Here is a 19,860-nt window from a genome sequence, read left to right on the forward strand (position 1 = left end):
AAAAATCTAGACATCTGCTGAAGTTTTCTTTCATTTTTCATGTCCTGATGTTCTGAATAAAAGGCTATCAAAGTAATTCTGCCAAGATATAAAACCGCAGTTAAAAGTATCAGTTGTCTCCTACAGAAAACCAGCACAACACAGATTAGGTGTGTCACTAATGCTTTAACTTGGTCATATCTCAAACTTACTGAAATCTGGGAAATTTTATTGCAATCGGAAGGAGCTTGCATACAAAAAAGACAAAAGTGATTTGCAACAACCTTTATGTTGGCATCTGATCTCCAGAAACTGCTTTTAGGACTGTTATAGAAGAAACAAGACAAAAGTTGTTCAAGACAAATACGAAGATTATGATAATTATGAATATCTAATTTGAGTATTCAGGCACGTTTCAGTTTTGAAACATTCTTGATTCACAGCCAATTTCTGAAAACAGAATTTCTCTGGATGAGACTGTTTCAAATCCAGCCACTTAGGTGTCAGCTCAGACCATGAGCTCCAAAAAGGTTGGTCTGAAGCATTCTCAGAAGAAGAGAGTCAAGTTTCACAAAAAAATGCCCCCCCAAAGCCCTTTTTTTATATCAGCAGCTATAGCAATAACAAGAAGAAACACATTTACAAGCAAGAGTATGAAGGAACTTGTGCTGGCATTTCATGGGTATCTTGATCTAAGGCCTGGCAGTGAAGTGTGCACACAGCAAGGGCTGCTGCCAGCCTAAAAAAACTGCTGATGCCTATTTCATCACAAGAACAGTTAAATTTCAAAAGCACAAGAGAATTCAGGATCAGTGTACAAAAACAGACGGTACAATGACATACTCTGCTTCAGTTACTCTGTAACCCTCCTCCCTGCATACCAAACTCCATGAATTCTAGACAGGCAATTATCCTCAGTAAAGACATAATTTGCAACAGTTTCATATTTAGAAACCAAACAAAGAATCACTGTTGGCATCATGAAGCACACTGAGAAGTATGATGCTTTTCTAGGGGCTTTTGAGTTTCCAAAAGCCATGATGAAAAGCCTCTTGATCCCTTTTAGCCCATAAATAAGCAAAAGCGACTCTAACAGATGGCAGCCATTCGCTGTGACAGGATTCAATACTGCTGTAAAATGCACAGTTTATATCAGAGATTTAAGAATGAGATCTATGCACAAGGGTGATGTGTTTGGGAAGTCACATGAATGCACAAGCCTTCCTCCTGCATTTGAGGCATGGGGTATTTTCCACTACTGCTGGGGAGGAAGTCAGTGCTCCAAACAGGAAGATGAACCTGCCAAACATTTTTGAAGAAATTTGAAGCTTTTGAGCTAGCAATCTTCCATGGGGACAAGAGCCCTGAAATTGCCAAAAAAGGAGAGAGAAAAATCATTCCCTCTTAGCAGCCACCTTCTTCCCCACGCTTTCTGCTGCATATTCCCCATCATGTTTCATAAACTGATAGTCCATGCAACAGTCAGCAGCAATCCCACTTGCCTTCAGTTGGAAAAAACATTGGCACAAAGACATGGATACACATTCTCTTTTGCCTCCAGCTGTGCTGCCAGAATAGGATACAAACCAATACTATTTCCAGCAAGTTAAAGAACTTTGTGTCTCTCACCCTCTCTGGTTCCCACCACCATCTGCTTCCCCCACAGATCTGTCAAGTCCCACTGCAGTTTCCAAAGGGACAGACAAGATGGCAATAGACACAAAAAAAATGTTTCTCAACCAACCAGAAATGTATGGGAAGAGAAGAGGGGGATGAAATGCTGCTGAGAATCTAATATATTACTGCTCCCTAGCTTCAGCTTTTCCACTCAACTTTGTGACCTTAGTAATGTTCTGTGCCAGCTCCTACATTTTCAGGAGTATCAGAGCTGGAAGCTCTAATTCTAGCATGCAAGACCTCAGATCTGTACCCTGTGGGAATAATTAATATCCTAACTGAAACTGGAAGGTATGCTGTTGGGAAGCCTCAGCCTTAACTACATAAAACCAAGGAAGCTCCAAGTCTCATGGTGTCCCAGCTGTGCACACGCAAAGAAAGGACTCTCTAGAAATTTAGCAGTCAAAGAAATTCCTGCTGAACATGTGCAAACAGATGTTTTTTTCCAGGCATATAATTTTCTTGAATTTAATCAAGGTCAGCAAAAAGCAGAATAAACACAGAGGTTAATCTGAAGTGAATATGGAGGATCACATTTCTAACTGTTTTAATAGGACAAACAAAAATTTTAGAAAGGGCTGCTGCTGACAGTTCATCTGAAGTACTCATACTGCTGCAATATGAGTCGTGGGTATGAAGTACAGACGGGAGCCAGCTCCACGTTCTGTTGCCTCACACAGATCATAGCCAAGGGTAACATCTTACTGCATGACGAGTTCAGTTTTTCATCTCCTGAAGGCTTAACAGGATTTTTCTGCACTCCATCAAAGGCATTCTTCCCATCTTTCTTTGCTACACTACACGTTCTAAACCAGACTAATCTCACTGCTGCTTGACACACTGCCCTCTGCCCTCACCAGGGCAGCTCTTAAGTGATCCGTAGCACACATGTGATACCCCTTGTGGGGAAAGAAAAGGTGAAACACTCAGAACATGAACTACACAAAAAATTTCCAGAGTTTTTGATCATGGTTTGTCACCCTGCCAACCACACAGCAGCAACAAGGACAAAATCTTTCTCTCTGAAAGAAACAGGACCCAGAACTTCCACCTCTCTCTGTTAAGAGGATTGATAAAACAGGGCACAGACAGCTTGCACCCCACTGGGGTTCAGCTTATCACAAAGGTTGGAAGACTACAGCTAGATCAAAGGTGAGGATGAATTTCAAGTTCTGACTGTGGATCCAGAAGATACTGCCTCATTTGGAAGTCTTCTATATGTATATACCTCCACATTCCTCATACTACAGGCTTAAATGCTACTCCACCAACACACAAAATGTACTTTTCTTTTGTACTATTTATCTCACCTTCGAACGAAATGTTGGGTGGACAAAATATAGTGCCTTCAAATTCCTCTTGTACCTGGATTAGAGAGAGAAAAAATTATTTAAAAGAGACTTCTAATTGAGTTCACCTACACAACCCAACTGTCAAAACAGATAATTTTGCTTAAGTGCCTGTGATGTAATTTTAAAAAGTTAGATTTAATGTAAGGACAGATACCAAAAAGTAAATGTAAAGGTAAAAGAAGAGGAAGAAAAAAAGCAGCAAAGCAGAATGGTTATTTTTCAAAGACATCACAGCCTGCAGTCTTTCAAGTGGACAGTGAAAGGAAGTTAAGGACAAATTATGATGCCAGTTTTACCCAGGCCTCTTCCCTTAAAACTAGCAACATCAATAAAGCCAGGCTCCAAATGCTCCAGCTTTGGATACTGACAGACAATACAACCAGTGTACCTCCCTAACAGCTCCAAAAGGGAGACTGCAGAGGACAGAACTTCTGGTTTAACAGATGGTTTGGAGAAGGAAAGAAAACAATCTTCCTTTTTCTTGCCTTTGTAAGTCATTTAGGTCTTTGTCCCAGCAAAACTCTGTCACAAATAAACGGGAAACCACATACAGGGAATGACAAATATTTGCATAGCACAGTGGAAGACCAGAATGTGTTCTTCTCCTATCAACACTTACTTGGCATCAACAACATCATAGAGTTTCTTCAAGAAATTAGAGTCTAGTTGATTGTAATCATTTGTGAGCGTATGGAAGTACACCAGGACATATTCCTTCACTGCAATATGATCCATGACATGGATGAAATATAGGAGAGCCTAAGACAGAAAGAAATGAAATTCATATTTGCAAAGAACCCTTTCACAGTTGCATTACACCTTAATTTGCTTCCTTTAATTCATCTCGAAATCAGGAATCATGAGGCTGGATGGCATTATGTTTCAGCTACAAAAGCAGGGCCAACATTCCAAGTCTTCAACTTGACTGTAGTAACCTGGATGTCTTTTTTCCCTATCTGACCTCACAGATGGAGATACATTCTTGCCGTTTCCATGAAAAACTAATTTGACTCATTACATTTCACTCTTCATGTCTTGGCAGTTACAGAAGCAGGGCAAGTCTCTTCCTTCTTGAGAAGAAAAAGGAGTCCATATCAGCCCTATTTTTTCCACAAACAGACCAGTATCTAACTGAAAAGTGTCACCCCAAAGCACATGTAGCTTTGTAAGGGAATACATACTTTTATCTGCCTATAAAATAAATTTCTATTTAATATCTTTTAAGTTTTCTACAGATAATGTTTCTAGTATTAACACTGAACTATTCTTATAATTAGCCTCTTACATTCTGAACATTTCACATGCAACCTACACAACTCTGGTTTTACAAAGCCTTACCTTTTCCATGTCTATCAATGTTACAGGGATATTCCTTCCAACCACCACCATCACTGTGCGGCCACAGTTATCTACACCTGCAAAAGAAAGAAAAATACGTCTCAACTCCTCTCAGTCATGCCAAGTTTTGGAGTTGGTCCCTTTCAAACCAGGGAGAACTAGCCACAGCTCAGAATTTTTGCAATGCACCTGGTTTCCAACAGAGGAAATATGCTTAGAGTTACTGCTCTCACTATACCAGTACTTATTCTGATCCAAAAGAGCATGCATCACATCTGAAAAGTTAAGTTTTAAGGACTACAATTTTATGTTGCCTGTATACTCCATATTTACCCAAATATCAAGTAATAATATGTTTTTTATTTAAAGAAACCCAAACAAACTTCACTTGGAGTTCTACCACTGAAGCAAATTTCTTCCAAGAAACCAAGTTCCAAAATAAAATGCACTGATTCCCAGAGCACACCTTATGGTCCTCCTGCAGCCCACACAGCCTTGTTTAAGGCAAACAAAAGAACTTAAATTTGCAGCTACTGAGCAGAAGGTATCACACAGCCTTTGTATTTGCACAAAGATCAAGGTAAGCATCTGGATTTTCAGGAGGCCAAAGATATCAGCCAAAGTGTTGAAAGACTTTCTCTGCAGAAACACAGCTATGCTTTTTGACACCTGACTACTTGCCTGTTTCTTCCCATCCTTGTGCAAAGCACCAATAAGCCATTGAGTCTATGGCAAATTTTGTGTCCAAATATGATGCTAATTAAAGATCTAAAGTGCACTGAAGAGTTAGGTTCCCCACCTCCGCTTCCCGGGCTGCAAAGACCTTGCAGCTGTTTTCTTTCACTGAACCCTCCACCGGCTTGTTGAATTTCTCCCTAATCTCCCCATCTACTGAACTCAAGGTTGCAAAAGGTGCTTCCCATGGTACTGGGCCACCAGTACTAGAAGAGGCATACAGAGGAGAGCAACACATACCTGATCTGAGGGAAATAAAGCAAGTCATTTTGTTCAAGAGAGCTGTGTTAAAAGTTGCTTTAGTAACTGCCTATGCTCTACACTAACCATCTGAAAGCAACATTCATTTCTTTGTAACAAAAGGGTATAGGTAATTCAGACCAAAATAAGAACTATCTCACACAGAGCACCTTATGCATTGGCTTAATCTAATAGTACTGATTTACATTTAAACCTACAGTAATTCAGTAATGCATGTAGCCTCAGAGTGTTAAAGCAGAGCAGTTTAGAAGTTTACCACACAGTCTTTCACACCAATCAAGACAGAACTACTGCTTTACTGCAGAGGTGTTGCCTAGTTCTTGGTCAGCCTTCTATCTTAACAGCATGACCCACTGTATATGCAACACCACAGAAAATACTGTATTTTGTATTTTTACTTTAAGATGGTATACCTCAGTCATCAGTACCCTGAACTTACCTGTCTGGTACAAGGCTTTGAGAGAAGCAATGTCTGAGAGGTCTTCAGCTCTTGCCTGACACAGCCAGCGATTATAACTAGAAAGTTAAAAACATCTGGTCAGATCTCATCCCCCTTTGGACTAGCATTAGAATTCTGAAAAGATATATGGGACAGGAACAACAAAACAAGCTTTTTCTGACTGACCTCTCTCTGTAATCGATTTTCCAACCTATGGAGCAACTAGCAAGTTGTTAAAGAAGGAAGTGTTAAAAAAATAAAATTGAGTGCCCTAGTTACATACCTAGTGGTTTTCACTAGGGCAACAAACACACCTCAACTAGTTAGAATAGTGGCATTGCATTTGGGCTGAAAAGATCTCAGAGGTTTTTCCATTTAAATATGTCAGTGTTTAAAAGACAGAAAAAAAAGAAAATGTCTTTAAAAAGTCTAGAAGTCAAACACAACAACACAGCAACCAGTGTCAAATACGGATTTTTATCTCCCTTTGAGTGGTGTGCCTTATCTGACAAAACAAGCCAAACACCACGCCTCAAGAGGTCTCCAGCGTGGAATTAGTTTCTAAAGAAGTGATTATGCACATTAGGGTTACCACAGTGGGAAGGTGGATACCATTTGATAAATAAAATAAAACTGTTTTGCTATCTGCCCAGAGCCTCAGGAGCGAGCAGTATTGAAAGCAGGTGACCCCTCTACAAAAAGCGGTGACAAAACAGTGACATCTTGTGGCAAACGGATAAGGCAGCTGGTTGGATGCACCGGGTATGCTACTGGGTTCATCAAGAGCTTCCCTTTTCCTTGTACTGCCCCTTCCCTTCTCCCTTCAGGCCAAAGAGGCTACCACATCAATCCAGGGTGACACCAGGTTTTACCGGTATTTACTTGCTGGAAGATTAGGCTTTACAGATAAAGTCATCATAAGGGTTGGTCCTCTGAACAGCTAACTAATACAAAATATTCACACAGACAAGCAAATTCTCACTTCCTCTGATGCTGTTTTTGCAGTGCTGCCTCTGACAACTGTCCCTGAAGGATGAGGCGTCTCTGTTTATCAACATCTCCCTCCATGCGGGCAAAAGCATGGGAACCAATGAAAGACAAATCTGCCTCCAGACCCTCTTCATCTGAAGCATCTGCAGTAGAAACAAAGGCAGTGTAAAACGTTCGAGCAGCGTACAGGACAGCAATGCTGCTGCTGAATTATTATTTGTCTCAGTGAGCCAACACAGTCATCGTGCTACAGACTAACACAAAAACCACAGCGTACCGTGATGTGGCTCTGATACCTCACTAGTACCCCTGACAGATTAGAGCATATGATTGGTAACTAGACTCCCTTAAAATGTTGGTTTGCCTGAAAACTAACTGGGAAGTTCTAGTCATCAGCTTGTAACAAAGGGATAATGGTTAACTCTCCCGAAAAACAAGGTCTGGAGAGAGTGAGTTGGGCTTTGCAGTTCTCTTACTTGTCACAGAGGGAAAAATAAGTATGCAGACGCACAGATGCTGCAGCTTTATTCAATTTAGAAGCTGTACTGTAGAAAGCACTAGCTTTTTTTTTATATCATTGACACTTCTTGAACAAATGCTGTAGAGCTGGTGGTAATCTGAGTTTCGACATTTTGACAGTATTGTTTACAACATGACTGTGTGATGAAATATAAGAGCACAGGCTCACTTGTCAGCAAGGAATATTGCTAAGGCTTCTAGCACTACCTCTCTGGGCAATCTGGATGGGAACTGAGTTTCCCAGTTTTAGTGTGACAGGCTATACTAGCACAAGAGTGCAGGATTCCACTAAACAAATTCACTTCTACATATGCAAACATAGTAATTTCACTAAGTATTAGCTAGTGTTTGAATACCTCACACTGATCAGCTGCAAATATCACTCTAACCAGCAGGTTGCACAGGGAAAAAAAAAAGATTGGAGTCTGATCAGCAGGAATAGGTACAGTAGGTATCAAACTGTGAACAGGAAAATTAAGTTGTCTGTATCCTCACTGCATATTCAGCCTTAACCCAACAGGCTATGCAAAAGCAGAAAATCTTTGACATTCATTCCAAGTTGTCTGCTTTTGATGATTTCAGGCTTTGCTTGAAGAAGTGTAAAACTTTCACATTGCTCCTTAATAAATAAGGCAGAATGTGCCTGCTATGTTCATTTATATATTAAATTGCTTTGCTATACATATCTCACCTCAATCCTGACATCTAGGCAACCTCTTTACAAAGACTTTCACCAAGCTTTGATACCCATTTCCAAACTCTGATCTCTGGGTTGATCTAGTTCTTCTACATTTTAGGGAGTTTTGGCTAGTTTTCACTACATATCTACTGGTTTGATGCATATCAATAGAATGATACGATAAGCAACACTTTGCTAGTATACAAGACAGACCATTAACTATAATGCCTTTTTCAGTTAGGGGCTGCATGAGATTCTGCAAAAAACCTTCAAAGGCTCTAATCACTTTGGAAGAAAATTTACAAAGGGAATGAACTACCCCACCTCTCCCCACAAGAAAGACAGAACAGCTCTACTGCATCCTCTAACCACACCACTCTACACAACATGGCAGAAGTTACTGCTGTGGAACCCATGAAGCCAATGAGGCAGCTTGACAACTGGAATCATTAAAACCTGCCTTAGGCGAACTGAGGTAGGAAAACATCTCTCTGCTTCTTTTTCTTTTTTTTCCCCACTGATTTTCACACAGAGATACTTATTCCAAAGTTCAGTTAAGAACTCACCATCCGGAACACCCGGCTTTTCCGTAATCCTGATCTGCCGCTCTGGTACTACAGGCTCCCCTTCTGCATTGCCAATATCTGCAGGGAGGTAAGGTAAGGATTGTATCTCTTCTTCCAGCGATCTTGGAAAATACAGAGGCAGCAACTTCTGGTAAGTGGCCTACAAACAAGAAAAATGCGTGAAGGGCCTATCACGCATCCTTGTTCTTCAGTTAAACAGTGTCTGCCTTCGCAGCAGGCAGCCTGAACACAGCGTGGGTGTTCTGCCCAGGAACTGCCATTAGCAAGCCCAATGTACAAGAGAGGTCAATAGTCAAACTGCCAACATCTCTCAGAATACAGATCATTAAATGTCAAGTTTGCTATTTCAACAAGTCAGCAAGCAGCGTTTAAGATATCTGTAGGTGATCTGCAGGCAAGCTAAACTGGCCCTCTTAAAGCACATGTTTGTGTAAGGAGGAATTTTGTATGAGGAATTTCCTTTCTGGCTAACAGATATCAGTACTAGTACTGGTTCCTGTCCATGACTCAGAAACATGGAAGCCAGAAGCAAAAAGGTTCCGAACATGTCCACAGTGACTGCTAAGAGTATAAACACTACTGGAAAAGAGGCTGTGCTAGTAGGGGACAGAAGGATGCCTGTAAGACCAAAAGTCTATGTGATCCGAGGTGGAAATCCAAATCCAGCTTTACAATGCAGGAGTTAACGCTGCTGCAGAAAATATCAAACATGCACATGAATTTTGGTGGAATGAACACCAAGGAGGTACCTCTTCAAGCTCAGAAACAGCAAACACCACCTTCTCCAGAGTCTCTCCATGAATCTCCAGAAACCTTCTAACTGTGCCTGCAAGGAAGATTAAATGTAGTTAGCGAAACAGGAGGAGAAATCTACACACAAAACTACAAGTGAAGAACTCAGAGGGAAGAGGAGAGAGCCATCAGTACTCATACAAACTTGTTCCAGGCTGTAGGCAAGCGTGGATTAAGTGGTAGTTTAACACACCAAATGAGGTATAGGCCATACTGGAAGTTCCACTTCCACTCACTCCCTTTAGTGATAGACACAAATGGAGAAAAAGTCTCTCTTTGATTTTAACTTACTAGACATTCCTCAGACTGTGAAATGTGATTCTACGGCCCTGAAAAATCAAGACAAATCCTTCCCTTAGAGAGCCCTGTGCAAATTGCTATGACCCTAGAACAAGTCACTGTGCCCTAAGTTATCAGGCAAGCAATATAAGCAAGCTAGAGCAGAAGGTGGTCTGAGATAGGGTTAGCAACACAAAATCTCTGGAGCCAGCTAGGCCAGAGAGGCATACAAAAAATTATATTTGTAAATCATGATAGAAAGTGTCCAAACAAATTGGTTGATTTAGCAGTATTTTATCAAGTAGCACATAGCCCTACAGAGAGAACAGAAGACAGCAATGAAAGAAGTTACTCTACACAAAATACCCTAGTGGGAGTTCAAGAGACAGAAGAAGGAAAAAAAGAGCTATTTTCAAATACTTCCTGAAGAGAAATTCACCTATAATTGGGTTGACCTGCAACATTACTTTACATAACAAATGCAGTCGTGCAGTTCCACAGCAAAAAGTTTTGAATGCATGTTAGCAGATCTTTTCAGATGTCTCAATCAACAGGCAGACAGCGGAGAAAACAATGGACTAATCTGTTTCTCCAGCACCAGCATCTCTGCTAAACAGAGGGTAAGAGAGATTTCTCCAGTCAGCTTGCACAGCAAGAGGAAAATCCACTCTTTCCATCTGCAACAACTTTCCTATCATGCAGTACCACCCTGCAGGAAGCTCCAGATACTGCCTGGTGAAAAGCAGACGGAAGCAGGCCAATAGAAATGAACAAGAGACAAGGGAAAAGTAAGAACCAGGTGAGTATAACATTATTGTCTGATTTTTTTCAGCCTAGGAAATTTTCTGATTTCTTTTCAGTAGTCTTCATTTTTTTTCTTTAATAGAGTTTTCTCTTGAACACAAGGCAATTTGAAAACTTTTCGCAATGATTTTTAGTAAGAAGTTCCATAAAACAAATAGCTAAAGCAGAAGAACCATTTCCCCTTGTTTGCTCTGAATCTGATTCATACTGGATTTGTTTGGTGGTTCTTACATTGGGAGACAGGGAACAGCTGATTCCTATTCACCATTTCCATGCCACTTACGAATTTATAGACATCTCCCACGCTCCCTTCAAGTTCAGTATATTCCACTCAGAAAGAGACTTTAGCTTACTTTGCTATTTCTTGCCTTTTCCTATTCTTGTTTACCTCCTCAATTTCTCTCTCTAGCATATTCTTTTTGAATGTACATCTTTAAAGGGTGAACAAAGCACAGATTCATTGCATAACATTCTTAATTTTGTTGTGTCTTACTCAGCTTGCTGTTTTGAACTCCTTTTGAGCCCTTGTTTCCATGGAACTATTATAATCTCAGTGTTTTGCTCCCTAAGGTTAGCCCATCGTTTTTCATGTGAAGGCAGAAGCGTGTAGGAGTAGGTCAGGAAGAATATCAGTTTACAGTTGGATATGCTGATGACACTCAAACAGCAGATCAAATTCACTGTTGCTTGAGGTCCGTTTATAACTATTCAACAGTAAGGCCTCATCTTTGCTATTCTGAACAATTTTCTATTACCAGCAAACTCTCTCACCTCACTGTTCAGCACCTGTTCAAGGTTATTAATTAATACATTGAAGCCTGCAAGTTCCAGCACAAATACTCGTGGATCCTTACTGATGATCTCCCAACAGAGAAAGGTTCATTTGTTTTTAGCTTCCATTTCCTGATCAACCACGGAAGGCCTTTTTACAGCCTCTAACAACTACAGACCCCTAAAAAAAGGTTTCCCCATATCAACAGCAATCCATCAGAGGTAAGTGACCTGCTGAATACTTTCACAGTTTATGTTTCTTTCCAACAAACTTACGCAGTGCTATGTGGGTTGCATCCTCCAAGGGGTAGCATCTTTTCAGAGAGTTAATGACACAAAATCCTACAGAGCACATTGCCTGTTCCCTGAAATACAGAAAAAGAGACACAAATGAATATATGGTCAGGTGTGAACAAATGTCTGTCACCACAGTAGGTAACACCAATAATTTTTCCCTGGCTTTATGCAGCAGTAACCCTCTTTCAGGTTTTTGCAGGATTCTCCCCTGGCAAGATGTATACATACCACCATTAAGCAGAGAAGGAGAGAACCATTAATTATTGCACACAGTTTCCTCTGGTGTTTGTTCTCAGGTTTCTCCTCCCACCTCAGCTACATTGTTCTTGCAGTTTCTTGTATCCTAAATTAAGTTCTTCCCTCAAGCTCCCTGTAATCCTTTCCAAATTACTTTCCTTCCTGTACAGGACTGACAGTGAGGAGAAGGAAAGAAAAAGAAGGTGCTCTGTATTGCAAACACTCCTTTGTTCCCTCACCTGACCTATTTCTTGTTTTGTTAGAGGTCTGGACGTGGCTTACTCAACCCTACCTATGATTAGAAAATCATCAGAATGAAGTGACGCATACTTTAAAATCAGTAGGATGCTTCCAGCACTGAGCCAAATTTTCAGAAGAGTAAAGCAGAGCTGTCAACAACTGTCATCAGAGAAGTTTAACCAAGCTCAGTTTGTAGACAATTTCACAAACATTCAAAGTAACTCTAGAAAATAGATTGACTGAAAGGCATTCTGTATGCAGAACTATCAGAATTTTAAAATTGTTTTCAACATGTTTCAATCCGGGCCTGACTTTGCTTGTTACTTCTGAGGTAGAACAAAACTGGTACATGCTAGAAACTTTAGCTGTAATCTTGATTATGAAACAGTTACTACTGCACTGTAATGCACAGTCCAGCCCTGGAAGTATTGATCTTCCCAACCGTATGACATTGTTAAGTATATTTTCCGACATTGCTGTTGTTCAGGTATATTTTCTGACTGCTACCATTACAACAGCTGTCACAGGAGAAGAACAGAATACAGGAAAAAACACAGAAAAATAGAAAAAAACCCAAACCTGTTAGTTAAGAGGAAGTAGAAAATACCAGTGATGAAAGAGGAAAAAACTAAAAACCCAGCTGCAGCAACTGTAGATTTACAAGTAACCTTACACCTTGACTTGAAATTTTAGGTTTCTTTTGTATGAAGGCAGAGAGGTCAAATTTATGAACTGATAGAGCAGTCAGATCTACCTGTGGGTTTATCCACATGGCTGCAGACACACATGAAGTTGTTGCTGGAGCGAGCTCATTTAAAGCTTTTTGCTGCACAGAACCCAATGCAATCATTAATGCTGTTTCTCCTTTGAGTAACTGAATGCTGCACAGCTCTAGCTACACTGTTTCAGGACTTGAACCAGCTCAGATCTCTCTTTGCATTTTATCTACACCGCAGCACAGATAACAAAAGGCATCAAGCATAAATGAAGTCACTAATGTTTTCATGTCCTTAACCAAACCCGGTTCACACAGGAAGGTATGCACAGACATTTGGCCTTTGTGCAGACCTGAGTTTCTAGAACAGATGTAGCACAGATGGCAAACCCTTGTGCAACTTGTGGTGTGCTTACTTTGCGAGCTGCAAGACGTTGCGGTAACAGCTGTACAGAGAACTCTCGGCCGCGGTGCGATACCGGCTCTTGTACTTGGGTCCCACTGTGTGAATGATGAAACGTGCAGCCAAATTAAACCCTTTGGTGAGTTTAGCCTCGCCTGTCCTGCAACCTGAGAAAAAATAAAACACAAACATAAATGTCTATGTCATGGTAAGAAAGCCAGAAGTACTCGAGCCCCTGACTTCCTGAAGTCAGACAACTTCATATATAAGTCAGTGCTTAAGACATCAAATATTAAGGATAGCACCCTATCCCATACCAGCTGCTTAGCAGCATCTAGGCAGGCCGAGGAGGAGAGAACTGTGCTCATTCCTCTTCATTTTAAAACTATGCATATAAGGACAAACCAGAAACTGCCAGAAATGCTGTTTTAATTGCAGTGCCTTAACTACACAGCCAGAGAAGAAATGATTTAATAATGTGCAGAGAACTGATGTACAAATATACTATACAGCCAGCAATAAAAAGTCCTTCTGAATTTAACAACTTGGTTTGGGGAGACTGTTTTTTGGATAAAATTATTACAAGTCTCCTTAAACAAACCAGTTGCTGGCAAAGCTATTAAAAATGAATAGATCAAGCATTTGTTCCATTTATACTCCCAGAATGAGGTATCTTGCTTTGTTTCGCAAGTTTTTCCTGTCCACAAGGCAGACATATGATTCTCATGGAGATCATACTTTCTTGACAGACTAGATGTCTCATCCCAAGGCAAGGAAATTCAAGCAATACATTTAATTGTTCCATTCAGAGCACCCTCCAGTTACATACTCTGGAAACAGATACTGTGTTTGAAGTCTGTTTTTCCTTCGGCACCTGGAAGAAAAGTCTGCTAGAACTCCCCTTCTTCACCTAGTGAAGTCTAGTCCACTCCACTTCTGGACAGCCAGATATGGCATCAGTAATCTCTAACTACACTTATAGAAGATAACACTTCATACTTCCCAATGCCTTCTGCCTGGAGATCTCTACAAAACTTAAAAAACTAAAACGAGCGGTATGTATTATTCTTATTTTAAGATACAGGGGAAATGAGCTGCACAAGTCAAGGTCTGTGGTAAAAGTGGAAACAAAGTCAAAATCTTATTTTTTATCCTATGAAGTTTTAGACATTAGAATAGCTTTTTTCCAATTTTAAAATGGAGACTCTGAATCCTCTACAAAATGTGTGTGGCAGAGAAAAAGCATTACTGAAGTTGGAAGACTACTGTGCATTGCTGTTACAGAAGGTCTTCATTAGACTGCAACAAGTATGTGTTGATAGCCAAACAATCAATAGTACTTCATCTGCAAGCCTACTCTAGGCTATAGTGTTTCTGCATTAATCAAAACTAACACTGCTCCCAGGAACACATAAGGTAGCTGAGCCTTAAAGAAAGACCAGGCCTTCGAAGGGTCAGCACGTCACATGCTTTAAGATCACTGTTTTTCTTGGAATCTATGAAATGTGAATATATACCAAGCAGTAGGAATAAAGCAGGAGAGACCTAACTGAAAACGCACCCATTTTACAGCTTTAGAGTACAGACCATACATTTTTACTTTTTCAGCACAAACATTCTCCCATGAAAACAATTTCAAGGCTAAATGGGGAAAGAGGGAAAAAAGGAAGCAGAGGTGAAAGAAGAATCGTAAACTAATTTATTAACTAAGACTCTCCATCCACTGCTACTACCATGACAAATACATTTTGGGTGCTCAAAAGCTGAAGCTGTAACCCAGCCTCTCCTTCCTCCCCCACACAACATGTCAGTAGGCTGTCACAGAAGAACCGATTTCCAAAAAGCTCTTGGCACAAGGTCAAAAGAAAACTGCCATGTACAGGGAGTTGTGAACAGAATGCAGAATGCATTAGAGTGAGAAGACACCAGTGTCTTCACTGGGGTGGAGGATGCAAAACTACACATAATTCAGCATGGTAAAAGGGAATTTAAGAAGCTAAGCCCAACAACTCCCTACAGAGCTGACAGATCTCAAACTTTAAGGACTCTTTGAAATGTTGTCCCTCTCTTCCCACCTCACAGTGCACACGAGAAACCCAATTTTGTTTGGATTCTGGAGTACATAGCAGGCTCCTGACTATTCTATGGCACCTGGTGGATTTTAACAGTCATTTCCACCCACAGGACACACTGAACTTTCACTGCTATGAAATGGCTACTGTTCCTCCTGTTTTACTTCCAGATTATTCACAAAAGGCAAGTAGAATCAGCAAAGCATAATTTTATAAGAACAGAGGATGTCTATTCATTTGTAGTTTAAGCTACAGAGAGTTTAACTTAAAAATATTATGGCTCTTCTATCATTTTGTTACTACATATGGAGACTGAGCTGTTTCCCAACAGAGTGAGCAGTACTGCACAGGGACTGGTTAGTCTCAAAATTCAGCTCAGTACCATAACTATAAATGTGAATTTTTACCTGTGAACATTATTAGACTTCTCTATGACCTTGGATAACTATAAACTATTTGTTCCTCCCTTATTTCCTGTGCCTGTTTGATGAAAAAAAAGCCATGTATTTTTAAATCTCATTGTCAGCCATAAACTCTGTTAATAAAGAATCCAGGCAAACCTCATCCATTTCCAGAATAGCCTTGCATTAGGGCTGGTCTTGTAACTTTCCAATAAAGTAACTTGTTGTTCACAAGAGACAAGTGAATCAATCAATTTAAGCAGGCACAAGGACTTTATTTAGACATGCAGTGTTTTATCAATTCATCAATTATTGTTATAGTTTCCTGAAAGACTGTGTGTATTTTAATATCCTGAAAGAGGATACACAAAGTGTATAATAGAATCCACTTAATTTTTGCAATGGTGAACTTCAATTCTCATCTTCACTGTGTAAACACACTGAACAGTATAAAAGCAAAATCTGAAGATGTACAAGAGTGGTCCCTTGAGCAAAAGGTCTGATAAGCTAGCTGTTCAAAATGGCTTCAGATAACAATGGGAACTACTGTATCACAAAGTAAGGGTTCATCAACTCAAATATCTGCCACAGATTTTCAATTATCTGGAATGTGAACAGCAAAAAGAGACTAATTAGCGTGTATTTCCTCCATTTTTTTCCACAATTAACACCAGCTGTTGGGGGGAGGGCTAAGCTGTACCGTTTTAGTTTATGCCCCAATCCTGATGCTTTGTACTATGCAAGGACAGTAGTTTTCAATAAGATAAAAATGTCTCTGGTCGCTTACCTTTGAGCTTCTGGAGTTCATCCTTCAGGTCAGGCCCAGCATGCATGAATATACTTTCAGATACTGGATTCTTATCGGTGAGAGACTCATTACTGGTATTTACAATGGCCGTGCAGTTCAATAACGCGACATCTCCTTTCCTGAGGAAACAGTTTATTGCAGGCTAAATGTACGATTAAGCAGGATATTCTCAAATAAGTGCTGACAAGCAAGGAAATGCCAAGTTACAGGAAAAGCTTTAACAGTACTCCAGTGCCCACACAACGCAGCACACCCTGATATGCCGAATCATCCTTTGCCCCTGTGTGATGAAGACAGACTGCACACAAACTGTCAGTCCCTTAAAAACTCCCAGCCTCAGCAGTAGCTTAGGGACGCATGTAGAAAAGGCAGTTGTTCTAGTTGTACGTAGGGCAGTTCAGACAGCAAACATGCAAAGCAGCTTGTTAAACTGATGGAGTATAATACATTCCAAAACCCCACATATTTTCTCTCGAGGTAAGAGGACAATCCTTATGCTACATTACTTTCAAATCGTCAGCAATTTTTTCAATGTACTTCTTTTGGGTTGCTTACACACTATCCAGGGCACCTTACTGCTGCTGCTCTTCTTCAGACCACTAGAGTGATGCTGCAGCTGGACAAGTTTTCTTTGCTTTTGTTCCCAAACTGTGAACCCACAATTCGATCATGTTCATTCTGCTGTTTCAGGATCAGACATGCAGAAGATAAACAAGGCAGAGATGCGTAAGAGACAGAGGAGTAGCAGAACTGACCTGCTTTTTGTCACAGCAGCAGTCATTAGGGATTTTGGGATCAAAGAGCATAGGAAGGGAAATAAAGATTCCCATGCACAGGGAGAGATTCAAATAATAGTTGAAACTGCACACATTTATTACACCCAAGCCCAAGTCATAAGAGATGTTTAACCTTTTACTCCTCTCTTCCTTTACTTAATCAGGTTTAGGAAATCCATGAGCAGTCCCATTTCCTGCATGTGTTACCCAGAAAGAGGTTCTCTGAATCTGTGTCCCTGAGAAATCCTTTTCTCTTCGCATTGATTAATAAAGAGTTATTCTTCTAGATAGTAGGTTCATGAATCTGAGTTACAGTAAATAAAAATGGATGGAGTAAGTTCACCTCAGCACACTGTACTTTATCAACAGATTCATGGAGACAAATCACAGGATGGGGGGCAGGGGAAGAGGAAGTGCCCAAACCACATGAAAGAAGGAAATACTGATTTGAACCAGAAAAGTGAAAGCAGAATACAGAAAAAAGCTAGTAGACAGCAAGTATATTTTAAAAAAATTAAAAAACTCATATCAAAGTGTCCAACTAGGTTTTGATATTAAACACACAGCATCACAGTAGGAAGTACAGCTCCAGACTGTTGCATCAAGGACTGCTTATGAGCAAGCAATTTATAACCTGTGGTGGAGCAAAATCTCAGACTTGCAAATTTATAGAGAACAAAAAGATTATTTTCTTCCCAGATCTGTAATGTTTGATTCTAGAAGAGAGGATTTCAAGGCTTTATTCTACAGCAGTGATCATTATATGAGGCAATCAGATCCTGCAGTAAATGGAAAAGTGATGACAGACACACCAGGGCCACACAGAACTTACCATAAGATTATTTTTTCATTGATGTCTTTCCTGTATGGAAAAGGTGATCTAACATCAACTTGAGCCTTTCCAACAGGATTTTGGTGCGAGTCCAGCTGCTTGGCCTCATAGGCATCAGTCCAGCCTGGCAGAGTGTCAATATCCACAAACTGGGAAGGAGCACCCAAGGGATCCATGGGATGGAAACAACAACTCCCTTTCTCTGTTAACTTATCACACTCCAATTCTCACTGGAGTCTTCCAGGTGCTTTAAAGAAAGAAAATCAAACCAGGTCACCAGCTGTTCACTGAAAGTAATTCTCCTGTGGAGCCAGACCTCTCACAAGACTACAATGCAATTACAACCAGCAGAAAACAGAAAAACATTGATTTCTCACTCAAAGCACTCCCTCTTTCTGTTTTGTTACCAGTAAGGCAATGCAAACGCAGTGAGACACACCTTTTCCAACAGTGCAAGGTGAAAACACCCTCTCTGCTAAATTGGTCTAACTAGCTTGTAATCTTTTATTTTGGAAACAGTGACAACAAATTCCCAAGTGTAGAGTGGACCTCAGTCTTCCTGAAGAGCGTTATTTCTTTAGCTAAACAAAAAGCAAATCTGTAGCAGGGTATGTATCATCTATTCCTGCAGAGGAATATGGCCCAGGGCCATATTTGGAAAAAAACAAAACCGAAAAAAAATACACAGCTTCCCAAACCACAACGCCCCCCAAACCACAAACCTTACAAACAAAGCTAGGAAAACATCCTCCTTCCCTCCAAATCATACAGCCCTTGCAGTTCAGTGAATTCTGAACCACTGCAAACTAGACTTACTGCCACATAGTTCTTACAGTTGTGCATTCAGGCACAAAACCCCTTCACCCAAATAAGTTTTGCAAGAAAGAATAAAGCTGTAAATTTGAATGCTGGCCCAGTGAATTTGAAACTGAACTCTGGCATCAGGCTAGGTTTTTTTAAAGCCTAAGATGACACTAGTTGCTAGATGAAGGCTACTACATTTTCATTGTGACTGCTAAACTACACTAGGGAATCATACTAGCACAAACATAACCACGGCAGTAACTTCAGTTTTGACATACACACACACACCACTTAACTCTTTCCGCAGGTTCATAATGGATAATAATTTAAAAGAGATTGCATCCACAAGGGGTAATTGTGAAACGTGGATTACAAAGCACGCTCATTAGCTAGGAGAAAACAACAAAACAAAACAACCAAGCATCCAAGGTCACACTCAGGGGTAATAAAGGCTGACAATGGGACAAAGACAGCTGTAAGAGCATCTAAATAAGACTTCTGCCACAAAGAGCTGGGAGAAAAGCGACGAGCAAGAAGGGAAGAGCGGTTGCACTGGCTCTAACCAAAAGCTCATCTACAACAGCGGCTTCCCCCTGACGAACACCCAAAAGTAGAGGTCTGGGTAAGAGGCAGGAGGAGCGGGGCTGCTCCGGGATATTTCCCCCACGCTCGGTGCCCGGGCCCACCCGCGGCGGAGGCGGCCCCGGCGGGATGACGGGCTGGGAACGGGGCACAGAGCGCTGGGAGGTCCCTACACCCCCGAGGCGATGTGCGGGGCCCCTGCCTGGGAGGAGGCGCTGCCTCTCCCACCTCTCACACCCAGGACACCGGCACCGCGCATCGCCGGGGCCCCCGCCCGGCTCCACCCGCTCCCTCCCCGCGCTGTCCTCCGGCGGAACCGCGCGGCAACTCACGGGCAGAGCCGCAGAGCCGCCGCCAGCCCCGCCCGGCCAGAGGGTCCCAGTCGGCGCCCGCCTGGCGACATCACCCAGGGAAGCGCCGCGGCCGCCGCGCTTCCGCTTCCCTTCCCGGGCGGAGCTTCGCCGCCGCACTTCCAGCCGGGCCCGCCGTGA

At 41.2% G+C, this 19,860-nt stretch overlaps 1 protein-coding gene across 3 annotated transcripts in view; it reads right to left on the reverse strand.

Moving 5' to 3' along the window:
* The window catches only part of GDAP2 (ganglioside induced differentiation associated protein 2), a 23,220-nt gene extending 3,387 nt beyond the window's left edge, over positions 1-19,833 (reverse strand). Inside the window, exons 1-12 of one of the 3 annotated variants that reach the window (XM_027653313.1) lie at positions 19,702-19,833; positions 17,984-18,230; positions 16,355-16,494; positions 13,108-13,261; positions 11,479-11,567; positions 9,306-9,382; positions 8,536-8,695; positions 6,764-6,914; positions 5,782-5,858; positions 4,347-4,423; positions 3,628-3,767; positions 2,967-3,021 (exon numbers count right to left, since the gene is read on the reverse strand). In XM_027653313.1, coding sequence (XP_027509114.1) covers positions 2,967-3,021; positions 3,628-3,767; positions 4,347-4,423; positions 5,782-5,858; positions 6,764-6,914; positions 8,536-8,695; positions 9,306-9,382; positions 11,479-11,567; positions 13,108-13,261; positions 16,355-16,494; positions 17,984-18,159 — 1,296 coding nt within the window. In that variant the 5' untranslated portion in view covers positions 18,160-18,230; positions 19,702-19,833. Of the gene's footprint in view, positions 1-2,966; positions 3,022-3,627; positions 3,768-4,346; positions 4,424-5,781; positions 5,859-6,763; positions 6,915-8,535; positions 8,696-9,305; positions 9,383-11,478; positions 11,568-13,107; positions 13,262-16,354; positions 16,495-17,284; positions 17,456-17,983; positions 18,231-19,597; positions 19,616-19,701 lie in introns of those variants that run through there. The other 2 variants (XM_027653314.1, XM_027653315.1) reach the window with 2 other exon arrangements.
* Positions 19,834-19,860: the final 27 nt, after the last annotated feature.

This window comes from Corapipo altera, unplaced genomic scaffold (assembly GCF_003945725.1).
Source record: "Corapipo altera isolate COAL_440 unplaced genomic scaffold, ASM394572v1 61, whole genome shotgun sequence".
NCBI classification, from domain to species: domain Eukaryota; kingdom Metazoa; phylum Chordata; class Aves; order Passeriformes; family Pipridae; genus Corapipo; species Corapipo altera.